At 39.2% G+C, this 16,897-nt stretch overlaps 1 protein-coding gene and 1 long non-coding RNA gene across 2 annotated transcripts; one reads left to right on the top strand and one right to left on the bottom strand.

Annotated features, from left to right (window-relative positions):
- The first annotated feature begins 3,038 nt into the window (after positions 1–3,038).
- Positions 3,039–7,324, top strand: LOC124259374. The gene is made up of 2 exons (XR_006893828.1): positions 3,039–3,277; positions 4,394–7,324. It is a non-coding gene; the product is annotated as an uncharacterized LOC124259374 (long non-coding RNA).
- Positions 7,325–9,267: 1,943 nt separating this feature from the next.
- Positions 9,268–14,931, bottom strand: LOC124259285 (pre-mRNA-splicing factor 38A-like). The gene is made up of 8 exons (XM_046693426.1): positions 14,786–14,931; positions 13,938–14,097; positions 12,554–12,675; positions 12,110–12,195; positions 11,751–11,855; positions 11,086–11,198; positions 10,743–10,841; positions 9,268–9,890 (listed from the first exon to the last, which is right to left on the bottom strand). Exons 1-8 carry the CDS (start codon positions 14,913–14,915, stop codon positions 9,668–9,670), a joined length of 1,038 nt encoding a protein of 345 aa, XP_046549382.1. The 5' UTR covers positions 14,916–14,931; the 3' UTR covers positions 9,268–9,667.
- Between the last annotated feature and the right edge of the window lie 1,966 nt (positions 14,932–16,897).

Raw genomic sequence — 16,897 nt, 5'->3', positions numbered from 1 at the left:
TCAGACATATAGGTTATTACCAAAACTCTTCTCGAAACAAAAACGATCGGCGTAAATTCTTATGAATAGAAAATGGTGAGCCATATTTATTGATCAACCTTGTATCATTACGAGCAATTAAGTTTGCAATGTGCACAACAACCTGCACGTCACATGTATGTTGTGTATTTCACCTCAAACAATGTGGTTTCATCAATAGGTCAAATATTTTGTTTGGCAGATCATTCGTTGACAAGCTATCGAGGTTCATTCACCAGGCGTTCCACAAATATATCCCTATCATTAATGAATCTAACATAAAAGTTATAATGTCTACAAAACATTCTTAGTGTAATCTAATTTTCAAAGAGTGTAACGCGTCATATATTCCCTCTTACGCCCAGGAGGAATTGTGACCTTTGACCTTTCTGCAGATTGATTCGGTTTACCTGTGAGTGAGTGAGTCAGTGTGTTTACACACCAGTATCATATCAGGAGGTACAGTGTGCCCTCGTTGGGAATCGAATCCAGGTTTTTGACGTGACTAGCGAACGCTTTAACCACTAGCTGTTCGATCTACTCAATCGCCCAAGGTCCACACTATATGTGATACAAATATGATAGTATCATACATCAGCTCAGAGTATGTGACTGCCTGTATGCGCATAAAAGTCAAATGGGCCGTGGTGAAAGTCAAATGGGCCGTGAAAAAATGTCAAAAGGGCCTTATTCTTAGTCATATGGGCCGAACAAAAAAAAATTTACAAATGCTTTTCATTTTTTATTGACATATATAGAGCATTAAAACCTAATATCATAACAATATCAATAACATCCTCAGCTATGGACCTGGCTATCCCAAGAAAGTCGAATACTTCACATCACAGAAAGGAGGACAGCAGGTACTCTTGGAGGGATACCGCTACAGACTCAACAACAGGCGACAGACGTGTGTACACTGGAAGTGTGTTCAAGGTGGCTGCTTTGGCAAGTGTACGACAGTCGGACAGTTTGTTCGGAATCAGACCCCACACAACCACCCACAGGAAGACCAGGTAGCCATGAAGATTGCCAGTTCCCTGAGGCAGCGGGTACAGACTGAGACGACGCCAGTTCAGGTGATCTACGATGAGGAGATTTCCCGACTTGACCGAGGTGAAGCAGCAACGGTCAAGACGGAAGATGATGCCGCCACTTCCCCAGACGCTCAGCGAGGTGAATCTACCCGACTTCTTCTTCTCAACAAGACCGTCCAGAGAGCCCACCCGAACATTTTCGCTCTTGTGAAGGTTCTGCAGAAGCTGGAGCAAGCGGAGAGAAATAAGCTGGTGCAGATGGCTCATGGCGCCCGTCCCCCACCCCGCAAGAGGACGTACACAGAAACTGACCAGAGACTCACTCGTCTGAAGGCCCAGCTGACATCTGGTATCAAGACACCCCTGGAAGTCCTGACTGCTGCAGGATATTTGATCAAGCTAGCTTGAAAACCAAATGACTATGTTGATGAATGTGTGAAGCTGTGTGTATACATGTAAATTACTTTTGGTTACCACAATGACTTTATTAATGAATGTGGTAGTTGACTGTGTGAAAGATGTATATATGTATATATAATCATGAATCAAATTAAGTTTTAATTACATTTTAATCCAAATAAATGATTATGTTTATTTATGTAAATTTATTTATCTCAAAACAAACTACTATGTGAAAGATATGAATAAAGTTTAAGAAAATTAAGAAAAATATGACAACAATGTGAAAGATATGTATATGAATGTACATATGTATATGAATGACCAAATAAAATGTCTCTCAACATAGAAAGTTACTGTTTTCTATATACTGTAGGCATTAGTGCACTTTGAAATAGGACCATGCCACTTTATTGAAAGGTTGAAGGCAGGTGCAATCAGCAGCACTGGTGCGTAAAGTTGTTTATTTAACACTGTAGGCATTATTCACTGTAGGCATTAGTAGACTCCACCATCAATCTTTATTCGGTACTTAATTAACTCTATGGTCCAATTAACTACTAATTAAGAGTCAATCAATAGGAAGTTCATCCACGGATCCAAGAATTTTGAAGGGGTGGGGGGTAAGGGGGTTCGAACCCATGACATCCCCCCCATTGGCTCCACCAACGCAAAAAAAATCTTCAATAAGGTCTTAAGTCATTTTCAAGGGGGAGGGGGGGGCAAACCCCCTGAATCCCCCCTCTGGATCCGCCAATGAAGTACTACGCACTTGAGCTCTTACTTGGATTGAGATTAGTTTGCCTGGCATTGTCTTCACGAGTCATCCCTGTGTCCATGGCTGACTTTGATCACACTCTAAGGCATGCTGGTTCCCTTTTACAGTCTTGGAACCCTGCACACTATACAGATTAGTCATGACACTGAGTCGAGACATTTAAAAACGAAAACATTTGAGTGATATGTTCAATTTCCATTTAAAATAACAACAAACTAAACACTATTTTATTATGTAATTTATTCATTTTTTATTTTTCGGCCCTATTTTCGTCCTTTTTCACTTTATTTTCCGGCCCTTTTGTCCTTCGACCCATTTGACTACAACCCAATACATGGACCCCAGTATCCTACGTCTTCAAAGGCACACACTGGCAGTATTTTCATATAAACACCTATGTAATGGATTATTAGTGTCATATTATATGGTTTCCGCTTATATTAACAACGCACTGTACCCAAAGTACAATTCCTTGGACCCAGCTTCTTGAAAAGCGCAGAATGATATGGAGAATATTAGTTTCAAGTCTGTTTATCGGGTAGTATGGAATCCGTATTTCTTGAGGCCCAATAATCTTTCATATTTCGTACACAAATTCTAATAAATTGGGCAGGGATATGGATTTGAACTTCTTTAATATGAGAAACACCACCTAGTAGGAATATACTTCGAAACGTCGTGTTCCTCATACGAACAGAAGCTGACATATGTTTTTTCCCTTTAAATTGTGGATCACTTCTGTTATGCAAAAACATATTCTAACGTTCGTTTGAAAACGATTCCCTATTTTTAAAGTACCGCAGCTGAAAACGCGGGAACAAGCATCACCATAGTAAGAGGGAAATTCCCAAAGCACATGAAGCAAGCAGGTCAAGCTGCGACACGTGTATATACGTGATATGCATGAACGCACGACCACTTTTCTGAAAAAACATTGTGACGAATATTTAGAGGGAAGTCATTCCTGTATTCTAGATTGTCAGCTAGCTGGTTGTAGGCAGTGCACTGTTCGGAGCTGCAGTGGCGATACACGAAAATAGCACAGGTACTGAGCCAGTTTTTTACTTGCATGAGTTACGTGTAGACTCCTTAAAATTATCTCTTTGTTTTTTTACAAACAATTGTACGTTTGTGCAGAGACCATATAATAGATATATGGTCTCTGGTTTGTGCTAGTCAGTCGTTGATAAAAATAATTTTGTTAACAGCGGGTGCCCATTTCTAGTTTATTGCTCTAATTTAGACGATCATATCAGTGTTAACATTGTTTATTGTGCAGTGATTCAGAGGTACAGATAAGCTGCGTATCTGCGTAAATTACGCTTGAATTTTCGGAAAGTGTTCATTCCGTTCCCCCATATTCTTTTTTCCGCAGATTAACAGACGTAACACTAAGTGGTTCAACCCTACTGGCTAGCCAGTATATATTGTACTTAATTTTGGGGCTTTTAGTTATTTTTGTGAGTCCTCTAGTAATTGTTGTGTTAGGTTTTGTTAATAATTCTAGTATATATCAATTTATAAATATTATTTGGGATGGGGGAACGGGAGGAACTCTTACCGAATTTTCGTAAATACTCAATAAATTTGACCGTACATGCGTACACACATAAAGGCCAAATCTTAGCTTTTGTACTGTAACATTCAGAAACCTACCTGAATTTGAAGTAAGCAGACCCATGCACTACAGATTGAGGTCACTGAGGATAGATAGAATAACTGAGGTATATTGTGAGGTTCCATTTCAGCACACGAACTTGGCACCACATCAAATATAAATAACACACACGTAAACCGCCCAACATTTAAACTTTATTCTATTTTCACAAGTTATGGAAAATGGCAAAGTACCCAATTGACTTTGAGTGAAGTGGGTATAATTTATTTGGTTACTCTAAGGAAAATTAGGATACCCAATTGAGATGAACACAAGCGAGTACATAACTCAATGACCCTAAAAGTTATCTGTAGCTCTGGCAATGTTCGCAATAAACATACGAAACCCTGACCTAAAAGATTATGTTTGTGATATTTACTTTGTCTGATTCAGTGAAAATGTGTATGAAGTTGAGTATTCCAATATCATGAATATTCAAATGCCTTGAAGATTTCTTAGAACATTTAAAGTGGATACTTTGAATAATTGTTCATATTGTTTCAGAGTCATGGCCGCAGTTCCTGGCAAGCGGTTCACCGCCATTAGGACAGTTACTGAGAGAAATAATGGTTGTGAGAAAGAAAACTGTCAAACACAAGCCTCAAAAGGACTAACGAAGGTTTTATTAGAAAATAGAGCATGTGGCCAGTTTTCTGATTATGCAATACTAATGTTGCATATTTCGACTCAAGTCAGTGATGAGGAATATTCCCAGATGAAACTGGTCTTGTCAGTCGATGAAGTAATCAAGACTAAAAAATGTTGTGAAATAAGAAACACGGCTGATCTTCTTGGACATTTGCATGGTCTGAAAAAAATATCAAGAAGCAACACGTCTCTGTTAAGAGAGTTAATGCAAAGGATCGGGAGAGAAGACCTGAAATGTAATGTGGACAAGTATATTGACAATCAGGCAAATTATGCAGTGTGTGAGTGTGTTGATCCTCCTTTACTAAACTACGAAGGTGTCCAGGAAGAAGGCGAAGGAGAAACAGAGGAAGATCTTCCTGAGTCACAAGAGAGCACGGCGACCATGGAGAGTTTGTCTGATGACGAAAAGACGCTACGCCTCCTCAATGGTGAGGATGTCTGCATGGCAAGTGTAGACTAAGAAGAGGTGCATATCCTTTCTTCTTTGAAGATATGATCACTACATCTAAGCTGGTCTCAAATCAGCATATTTCTGGACAGATACACCTCATGTAGGGGCGTAACAAATCATCAAAGGTGACTAGCTTCTGAAGTTATCTAATATCTATGCAAAACAGTCATGGATAATTTGTTTGTGTTACTGAAAACAGTGAGAGTCATGATTGCTCTGAGCCCTGTGAAACATCTGTTACTGACTGCCAGTGTCTCTTGCCATAGACTTGTTATGTCTTCCTAGTTATTCCATGACAAAATGTGATTGTTGTGGTTGGTGCATGTTTTATAAAGAAGATATATTTTGTACTTTTGAAAATTTGTTGAAGCAATAGGTATTGCATTACACATTGATTATCAACTTGCCTCATGGTTCAATATAGTGCATTGTTTAAGGATATCCCCTCCTAGTCCATGTGACTGAAAGTGGGTCAACTGATGACTTACAACAGGGCAGGATTCAGATGGACAATTTTTCAATAGAACACAACATACTTGGTGGTGTTATGTGATTATAGATCGTTTAAGAGAATTGTGTTAAAAGTCAATTGACTTTTGTGCTTGAAAGTCTGTTTTCTTCCCACTTTTGTCTATATTGACTTTATCGGTAAGTGACATGTTAAATATGTTGGCTTTCCAATTTAGTATGTTAATTGCTATGTTTTTTGTATTTTAAGAAATTGCTTCTAAATTTACTTTTGATTGCCAAACCTTTAACCATACATATTAAAAGAAATCATTCCTAAAGTATATTTATATTTGCCAGAGGTCTTTGCAAAAATACTCTCAAGAAGTCATTCCTGAAATGTATTCTTTTTGCCAAACATTACAATGATTTTCAAAGAAATCATTCCTGAAAAAGTATTATTGTTTGCCAAACTGTGTTGCATTTGTATTATTTGATATTACCTTTTGTCACATGTGCAATCAATGTTCTGTAATATTGGCATGTTGTATAAATGTCTTTCCAAAATATGTCGGCTGACATATATGTATGAATACCAAGCTGTGTCTACACAGGTCATAATGAGTAGGAAACGTTTCAAGATACAGATTCAAGGTGTGGTTCTGTATAGTGAATGTACCAAAGTGACTGCTTGTCATAATAATAAACATCCTGGGAAAACATAGTAAATCTGACCATTTAAGAGCATGGATTGAATCTGTGGAGCCCCTTCTCAAACCTTGTGTTGTTGTCACGTAGTTTCATGAAGTGACAACAGGAATGACCAATCTTTTATATTACCTTTTGTGTTCATCTGTGTTCATGATTATTTCCAATTTTCAATACTGCCCATAAGTTTGGAAACACAATCAGTTCTCAGGCAAACCCATATCAGTAGACATAATAGAACTGCTAGCTTCAGACTTTTTGTTTAGTCTGAATATGATATCGATGCCATTTTCACCTAAGCAAGAATGGTAGCTGGTCCCTTTTTAAAAAGATCCCCTTGGAATTCCAGGGAAGGGTAGGTCCCCATTTACCATTGCTTATCTAATTGCCTTGACTGCCTGTAAATGTACCCTGCTCACCCATATCAGCCTGACCCAGTCTTGATTATTGCAGACCTCCATCATGTAACTGGATTTTTGCTGAATGCAACATTTCAATCATCAAAAACTTCTTGCCTGAGAACCAGTTGTCTATGTTTCCATCTTATTTAGTCATTATACTGTAAAAACCACTTGCTATGTCCTGAGGTGCTATTCCAGTTTTAAGGTTGGGGTATTTTTTTACCAGATAAAAGTAACATATCTACCATTTTGTTTTTGTACATGTGTTGAACTTGAAGTACCTTTCTCCTGGCTTGTCAAAATATGCTTGAACCTTGATGAAAATGCTTATCTAATCAAGAAACTTTTGTTAGCATCAAATGCATCATATTCCATTTCTGTGAGATATTGTTTTGTGCCAGTTGAGTTCTGTGATGTTGATGTGTATTATTTGTGTCTTCAGAATGTTGCTATGTTGCTATGGTTACTTTGTGTGCGTGTTATGGTTATGTAGTGAAAGTAGTGAAAAGAATGTCCCTGTGAATCAGAAAAATATATGCATAAAATGCCCTTAGATTATAGATATATTGGAGGATTAACATTCGAGGATAAAAAATTATTATTCCTTAAAATATAATTCTTACTGATGTGATACTATCTAAATAAAATTATATATTTTGTTTAAAATACAGTTGTTTTGTTTCTGATTTAAGAATTGTGATTAAGGTTATGCATGCATGGATGCTGTTTATGTTGCTGCTTTTTCAAGTGTTCAATAAAAAGATACTTGCTGAAGATGTATCCTGGTTGTTTTTGAAACTCTGGTCATTTGCATTTGTCCAATATTTATAAATGAAAAGAAGTTTTCATCATGCTTAAAGAAACAACCATTGAATTCCTATATTCATTAGCAAGTGGATCTGACCTGTGAAGGTCCAGGTTAGAATGAACCTTCAGTAACCCATGCTTGTCGTAAGAGGCGACTAACGGGATCGGGTGGTCAGGCTCGCTGGCTTGGTTGACACATGTCATCGGTTCCCAACTGCGCAGGTCGATGCTCATGCTGTTGATCACTGGATTGTCTGGTCCAGACTCGATTATTTACAGACTGCTGCCTATTAGCTATAATTTTGCTGAGTGCGGCGTAAAATTAAACTAACTCACTTACCTGGGAGTGGATCTCAAATTTCTGTATGCTTCCATGATGGCTGAATTTACAAGAAGAGCTAGACCATTATTATCCCCCGCAAAGCGTTTTGCGGGGGGGTATTAAAATGGACTCCGTCCGTCCGTCCGTGTGCACATTTGTCTTTTCCGGAGCAGAACTCTAAAACCGTTCAATATTTCTTCACCAAACTTGGCACATAGATGGATCTGGTGGTGTACTGGTGCCTTTTGGTAGTTTTGGAATTCTGAATAAAATATTTATGACGTTTCCATGGCAACAAGTTTGACTTAGCCTGAAATTGTAGTAGTGCTCTTTTCCGGAGCAGAACTCTAAAACCGTTCAATGTTTCTTCACCAAACTTGGCACATAGATTGGTCTGGTGGTGCACTGGTGCCTTTTGGTAGTTTGGGAATTCTGAATAAAATATTTTTGGCATTTCGATGGCAACAAGTTTGACTGAAATTGGTGATAGTGCTGCTTTCTGGAGCAGAACTTTAAAAACCTATCAATACTCTCCTTCCACTTTTCTACATACACACCTAAATATTTGACATAATCATAACTCGTAGACATAATCATGAAGAGTATTTTGCCATTGCGGGGGATATTGATGACTTTGTCTTCTTGTTTACAGTATTTAGGTCTTACAGTTTCCCAGAGGTCAAGTTGGTTAAAAGGGGACTTGTCCGAGATTTGGTCGCCGTCCTAATTTTAATGACTCCAGCAGAGAATTTTACTGCATCTTTCAGCATACCACACTCACCACTCATGGCAACAAGGATATATATATTTTTACATCTGCATAAGCTGTCAACAAAAATGACCTTCAGATGATCAACTCATGTTTACCACTCAAATGTCTTTAAAACACTCGGAGATTCCATGGGAATTATAATTTCATTCATACATTAATAACATACCAAAGGACATTGAATCGGCCATCCAATGTGCATCTGATGAATGTAATGTTTGAAATTGCAGACTGCATGTCTTAGTACCCCAACAACATGGAAAATTACCTATCTAGTGACTGCATTCACTAATGCTCCACCTGTGAAGATGAATATGTCTTCAGCAACCAATGCTTCTCATAAGAGGCAACAAAACAGGGTCAGGTGGCAGGCTTGGTTATACTTGGTTGACATAAGTCATATCTTCATTGAATAGATTGATGCTTGTGCTGTTGTTCACTGGATTGTCTGGTCCTGACTCGACTAGTTACAGACCACTACCATATATCTTCAATATTGCTGAGTGCGACGTTACAAACAAAACTAAGTCCCCATTGGCTTTGTGTGTGGCCTGTGTATGGAACAGATTATTAAACTCAAGGAATGCACAACCCTGCTTTGCGACATCTGCTTGGTTCTGTTCGACTGGGATAAGAATTTCCCTGAATTTGTCTCCTAGTCAAAGTAGAATCTGCTGGTAGCATTGTCTTGTTCATTATTACATGTAGTTATGCCACAAACAAATGGGATGTGTACTGCTATGACAATCTCTAGGTGTGTTCACCTTAATATCTTCACATTTGGAGTTGTTACCTAACTGTATGCCATAAACTGAATACAGATTCATTGAAAATGACTTTATTTACACAATGATCATGAAACTTAATACAAATGACACACACTGCAGTGCCAACGGTTGTCTGATGTTAAAATGCATATATACACAAGCTTCATGAAAAGCAGGGGAAAAGGTTATGCACAGAGAAATTACGCTTTCATGCCAACCTCATCTTATCTTCAAATACCATACAGTTATTTATTTGTAAGAGTCAGCTGTTCATAACTATTGACTGAAACCTGCTCAGCTGTAGATAGCTTTTAAGATTTCACCATTTTGCAAATAGAGATTCCTATCCTATCATGCATAAACAAACCATCAACTCAGGATTATTTGCATTTCAAAGATCCTCAACCTGCTCTTTCTGAATGATGTCATGCAGGACGGTATCCCCATACATTCAATCATTGCCTCAATGGTGCCAAGCCTAGTCTTGCTCTTAGTTCATTAGCTTCTTTAATCTCTTGTTTAAGACCCCCTCCTCGTGATCTGTCTCCACGATCACGTCGGTCCCGATCATGGTCCTGATGTCTAGACCTGTCCTTGTCCCGTTCCCGGTCTCGATCTCTGTCACGATGTCGATCGTCATCCTTCTTGTCTTTCTTGCTCTTCTTAGATCTCCTCCTCCTACAACAATGCATTGAAGCTTGATTGCAAGGGGGCAGGATATTGTCTTATCCACGTATCTCAACTGATTGCCCCATTATTTTACCATATCAATAGAAATCCAAAACCACTGATTGACTTGTTGATAGGATTACAAGGAACCAGTGACCAAATTTCAGTCACTGCTATTATGATTACTGACTGAGTTAGGTTTTACGCCGCTTTTAGCAATATTCCAGCAACATCACGGTGGGGGACACCAGAAATGGGCTTCACACATTGTACCCCTGTGGGGATTTGAACCCGGGTCTTCGGCGTGACAAGCCAATGCTTTAACCACTAGGCTACCCCACCGCCCCCTATAATGATTACAGACTACAGGGAAAATAATAGGTTGTCACTATATTATGAACAACTCAAAATCAAAACACCAAATACTGATAGGCAAACTCAATATCCTGTACATTTCAGCTTTAAATATCAAAATAAGACCAAATGGAATTTAATTTATTCTCATAACAAGTTCATAGATGTCATGATTGCAGTTACCTGACCTGTACCGTTTGTTCTGTATGACTGACTGACTGAGTTTAGTTTTACGCCGCTTTTAGCAATATTCCAGCAACATCACGGCAGGGGACACCTGAAATGGGCTTCACACATTGTACCCATGTGGGGATTCGAACCCGGGTCTTCAGCGTGACGAGCGGACGCTTTAACCACTAGGCTACCCCATCGCCCCTGTTCTGTATGAAGTTGTTTGGGTTTACAACAGTTTCGAAATAAGTATCAGAAACGATTGTGAAGGACATTGCAGTTACTCAATTATTCAGCAATCTTATACGTTTATTAAAGTAACAGTTCCCATCTTACCTATCATCATCATCCTCTTTATGTGACCTGTGACCATGTCTCCTCTCTCGCTCTCTTGACCTTGACCTCTTTCGACGTGATGGACTTTTGTCTCTGTCTCTGGAAATGAATGAATGAATGAATGAATGAATAACAAGCAAACACACAAACAAATTCATCAGCTGATACAGGAGATGTGGCCTAAATGGCCCCCTAGGTTATATTTACACAAACCATTAAACATTCAATCTCCGATCCATTCCATCTGGTATTACAATTCGATGTTAACGTACATAGAGTACGATAATGGTTGTGGTCATGGTTATTAAATTTTATAGTTGTCGTATGTGAATGATAAACTGACCTCCTATGTGGTGACCTTGACCTACTGCGACGGAACCGGGGTGATGGACTTCTTGCTTTGTCTTGATCTCGGTGACCCTTTGACTTCTCTGGTGATGGACTTCTTTTAGATTCCTGACAAAACCACAGGTGATACTTTCAATCTGTATTTGGTTCAAACGCCTGTAGGATATTCAAGATTTTTGCCATACACCACCTGTTTGAAATCTATGTGATGAGCTACTGAGATAAAGCACCCTCGTTGAATTTCATAGTAGTGCTCAAAGGACAGTCTTCAAAAATTATCGATTAGTTTCATCCAAGTGATGTCAGCCTGATATGGGACAACAGCCTAACTGATGCATGTCTTACATCTTTACCAGATTGGTGAAACACAAGTAAGGGCATGGTACTGACAAACCATGAATAGTAATCAGGGTGAATCTGGGATTTGAACCAACAAGGATTCTGGCACACCTGAGGGATGCAAAGGAACGACAAACTGTGGTGCCACAGACAACTAGGCATCCATGCCCCTTAGTGCTGAAGGACAAAATGAAGCCTATCTGATCTAAATGTTTGAACTGAGGGACTTGCTTCCAATTTTAATTTAAACTAAACAATAGAGGAATGCTCAGATACTTTCACTATGTCTGTATATGTGTTCTGTTAGATGTGTGGACTCACCATAACCAGCTCCTCCTCCTCATCTGTCTCCATGTCCTCGAGGTCTTCCTCCACTGCACTCACTCGGGGCTCCAGCTGGTTTGTCTCCTCCAACACAGCCCGCTTCTGTAACCATGGTAACCAGTTTTATTAGTAAAATGGTTGATAAAGCAATCTTAAAGTTTTGATTGTATTTATAATGCTCCATGTACTTACCTATGTCGGATGTCTATAGAAGAAGGGCTGGTATATATTCTGAATGAATCACACATAGATGACATATTATCAACTGTAATGGCAGATGTCTATGGAAGACTTCACTGACCATAAAACAGCTGTAGCATCCACACTGTAGGGCACACTTGTATGTAAAATTTTACCTGTATTCTAGGAAGGATGATGTCAAAGAGTCTTTCTTCTCGCAATAATTCATCAATGAATTCATCCATGTGCAGAACTTCAAATTCTGAAAAAGCACACAAATGTACACAAGTCTTTGCCTGTTTCCCTTCAAGATTAAACAGCCATATTTGTTCAGTTCTTGATTATAAAAATGAGATCTTCATACACTGGTGTTATCTTAAAGTTTGAACATATGAAATGGGATATCAAACTACATATAATACATATCTCATCTGTAACATAAGTAAAGACAAGTCACCTTTCCACATCTCAAACTTAACCAACATTAAGAGTAACGAGAAAAAAGTACATTTTCTAATTCAATTTTTGAATTTTTTCTGTAATTTTCATTAACATGGATCGGAATACATGACTGGAGTCATGGACCAGTCAAACCATAGAATGTGTTAATGTATACCCACCTCCAGATCTGTTCATGTGACGTAGTTTCCGATAGTCATAGTACAGTGGTTCCAGATATTTGTAGCAGTCTAATGATGTCCCCACAAGTCTCATGTAGGTTGCTCCAAGAGCTCGAACATACCTACACGGGACATGGAGATGCATTGTCATGCATGACAGAAGGTTCTGAATACAATGCATTATTACCAATACAATGAATCTGGAAGTTTCCACAAGTAGTGAGTCTCTGTAACCTTATCAAAAGTTGAATGACATATTTTATTTCTTATTTTAAACATTATAGTGATACATCATAAATACCAGATTTATATCATAAAATTGTCAGTGTAATAATTGTCAGTGAAATAAATCCATAGTATATATATGATACATATGCTCAGTAATGACTAATTTATATCACAGAGAGTGGAGAGTCAAGATATCATCATGGCACCATTGCAACTGGTCTTGGCTCAATGTTAGAATCATCACTTGACAGACTGGATTTATTTTACCAATAGACAGTCAGAGAATGAAATAAATCCCCTATTTAACTTCCAATCATATAAGAAATAAACATATTCACTTCCCAGACCAGGATACTTGCCAACTGCAAAAGCAGAGTAACATTTAGTCCAAGAAATAAAGTTACAACATTTACTGGCAGATAAAACAAGGTAGAAGTTAAATAAAAATTTAGCCCTAAGACTAAGACAATCTTGACTTGCCAAATGATCATGGACTTAGCACCATGAACATAAATTGGACTGACTTTATATAATCTATCCTCCAGGGTCCAGAGACTGACTACAGCAAGAGGTATGGCTGTTACTGCAACTGTATGCATCAATAGCACTGATCATAGAAGTGAGTGAGTGAGCTTATTTTTACAATACTTTTAGCAACATTCCAGCAATGCCACGGTGGTATCATATAAGTGATGTGATACCATAGCTTACGGATGATATACAATGATAACTGTCAGGATGGTTATTTGTTAGGGGTCATTTATAAGCAAATATTATTAGGTAGGGGTGAAATGGTATACCTTGGTATTAGTAGAACCACAGTTCTTTGCCTTCGGTTTGGTATACCGTAATGCAATCCAAAAATTTGGTATTTTCATTATATTGACCTGTTTAAATGACAGTTTTGTTCAGTCAAAATAACAAAGATTACAGCTATTATTTCCCATGTTATTAAACAATGTAAGGTTCGGCTCCTGTCAATTTTCTGCATTATGATCATATCTCATAATAATGAACCGAAACTGACCGAAACTAAGGCCTTGTACTGCAATATGTACCGAACTGTGGAAAGATCGTAACATTTCACACCTATTATTTGGATGATTTCACTTTGGGCCAGTGCTATTCATACATCATTCACAATCTGGTGGCTCACTTGAAATCTTCGTTTCTGATGAATTCCACCACAATGTCCTTCTCGGGTTGTATCTGCAGCATCTTCAGCACCAGACATAGGAATGGGGTGGGTTTGATGTTGCCCCCATAGATCCCTCCCATGTACCTCAGCTCCATGGCTTTGTCCACCATTAAGGCAGCTGAAATACAGAACTTACTTTTAATTAATTTAATTTTTAGTTCATTTGAGATCCAGACTATTTCCTTTACAATGATACATCTATAATAGTGGACATTTGACTTTCATGTATGTCAAGATATTAGAATGCTTCAGCATGTTCAGAAGAAACCCTAATTACGGTAAATGGACATACATATCATGTGTCTGGAAAAATCAACAATGAATCATGCTTCCCATTTCTGAGACAGCAGAACCCCAAAACATGGAAACTGACACCTATAATTAGTGATTGACACCAGATTCAGAGTAATGATATCATCAATGGGATGATTGCAGCCGGTCTTGGCTCAAGGTCAAATTCATCACTCGACAGATTCAGTTAAATGACCACAAATCAAAATAATCATATGTGAATTCATGATGGAATTTCATCGGCTCCAATTTATGTAGCATTGCAGCAGAGATCATATGGTCTCTGATTGTAGAATCTAAATGGGTACAAATATTGAACATTTTTCGTTCGGGAGTTCAGCATGTTTACTAATTATCACGAAAACTACTTGTAAATCCATTTGTAACACGACTGCATTGCTGTATATAATGCTTCTAGTGCGAGATATGGCGAAATACAGTGTTGCCACGAAAACAGGTGACGAGAATGGATGTATGATGTTTACAAATCCAAACGTGAACAGTATATGGAGTACCTGTAAGGGCGAAACATTCTTCTTTCCAATATCTACATTCGTAGATACGCGTGCGTATAATTTTCTCAACTAAATACTGAGGATTCGTTCCTTTAATAGAATGAGCATCTTTCACTGTGCGATTCGCCATGTTGTTTGAAAGAACGATTCAGTACACTTCCGGTTCCCGTTTATTGGATTGGGACCCGTCTCTTCATATCACAGAAAGACCCCAACTCAGCCTGGTTCCCTGAATATGTTGCGCTGGCGCTTTACCATGCACGAGATATTGTACAGCTCAGATTCCTGACATTTGGGAAGAGATGGCGTAATGAAATATGGGAGATGGGTGCATGTACAATTGTAACCTCAACGAATCCGTAAACCCTAAAAATGAAAAGTTTCGTACCCAAATTCGTAATTCTGTGCAATAAGCATAACTCATACAAAAAAGCAATACATTTTCCGTCATATAAAATATGTATCTAGATGTATATCTGGTACAACTGAACCTTCAAAATGAATTAAGCACGAGTCCATCAACGTAACAAGAATAATATACTGAGTCAAAAAGAAACTTCACATTCTTTCTTCAGGGCACTATAAAAGAACAAGAGATGGTAAGATGGTTAAATTGTTATTATTTCATTGCTGAGATCTGTGTGATGTACTCGATACACTGACAGTGCCATAATCAGTTCCATTAGGCTACACCGCCGTTCCAAAACATGGGTATACAGAATGTCAAGTCACAAGAATAAAAATGCAGAAATTTCTCAGTTCAATATCGTGTATGGCCGCCCGCTCATTCACCACTGCCAAACACCGTCTCCTCATCGACTGCCTGATGCTTGTGAACACGTGGTTGGGGATTCTGCGCCATTGCTCTTGCAAGGCAGCGCCAAGTTCCTGCAAATTCTGAGGTTGGTTCCTAAGACCACGAAGCCTTCTCCCAAGTGCATCCCAAACGTGCTCTATTGGATTAAGGTCAGGGGACCTCGATGGCCAGTCCATGACGTTGATTCCAGCGTTTTGAAGGAAATTTCGTGTCAACATCGCGGTATGCGGCCGAGCATTATCATGCTGGAACTGTAGACCTGGGCCATGAGCCGCCATGAAAGGAACGAGTTCAGGGGTGAGCACCTGGTCGCGGTAAGCAGCAGCTGTGAGGGTTTCCACGGATGACCAGAAGTCGGGAACGGTTGTTCCCACAGAAAGCACCCACACCATGCAACTTCCGCCCCCGAATCTGTCGACTTCCTGTACACAACATTGGGCATACCGTTCACGACGTCGTCTCAGACTCTATGCCTGCCGTCCGCGAATCTGAGGGTAAACCTGGATTCATCGCTAAAGACGACTCGATTCCAGTCTCTCTGGGTCCATCGGAGGTGACGTTGGGCCCACAGCAGACGTTGACGTTGATGAAACGGCGTCAATATTGGCCCACGATATGGACGTCGAGAATGGAGATTGGCAGCCCGCAACCGATTTCGAATGGTCTGTGAGGACAGTCGACCTCTAAACATCTCAGCCCTGGTTCGTGTAGCCGGCAGAAATCTGTCACGTAGGTGACGTAGGACGATTTGACGGTCTTCTGCTCGTGACGTCACACGTGGACGACCGACCTTGGGCGATCAGAAGTGGTGCCAGTTTGTTGTAGACGACCTCGCAAGTCATACACAGTACGACGGCTGCATCCCATTGCTCTTGCGACGTCAATAACTGATCTTCCCGCTTGCAACATGCCAACGGCACGTTCACGTTGCACATTTGACAATCGTGGCATTTCAAAGTACCGTTAGAACTGTGGTTTAAAAGTGTTTTTCAATTCTTGAGGCCAATGCAAACACGTGCATATGAAGAAAACTTCGATGCGAAGATCACGTGATCGACTGCACGTGCAAAACCTGATTTGGCACTAACGTCATTTGCACGACGAATGGATGGGTTTGAGTGGGTTTTGCTAACGTTTTCTAGAGTCGAAGATAGGGATCCCATTTCGGATACATAGATGTATCATCAGAGAAAAATTATTCATTATTTTTCAAATTACATTTTCTGAAGTTTCTTTTTTGACTCAGTATATCTATTTGGCTGATTGAAATTGAAATTTGGTAACAAAAATGTGAA

This window comes from Haliotis rubra, unplaced genomic scaffold, assembly GCF_003918875.1.
Source record: "Haliotis rubra isolate DU_JTF1 unplaced genomic scaffold, ASM391887v1 Scf10, whole genome shotgun sequence".
Classification (NCBI taxonomy): domain Eukaryota; kingdom Metazoa; phylum Mollusca; class Gastropoda; order Lepetellida; family Haliotidae; genus Haliotis; species Haliotis rubra.
The sequence above is the reverse complement of the archived record's forward strand: the minus strand, read 5'-3'. Positions and strand labels throughout refer to the sequence as shown.

What these genes read in the sequence shown, in the direction of transcription:
- LOC124259285 (XM_046693426.1), bottom strand. Translation starts at nt 14,915, where the DNA reads ATGGCGAATCGCACAGTGAAAGATGCTCATTCTATTAAAGGAACGAAT. An exon ending in TCAAGGTCACCACATAGGAG is followed by an intron (nt 10,842 to 11,085) that starts GTCAGTTTATCA and finishes ATTCATTTCCAG; the next exon opens with AGACAGAGACAAAAGTCCAT. An exon ending in AAAGAGGATGATGATGATAG is followed by an intron (nt 9,891 to 10,742) that starts GTAAGATGGGAA and finishes GCATTGTTGTAG; the next exon opens with GAGGAGGAGATCTAAGAAGA.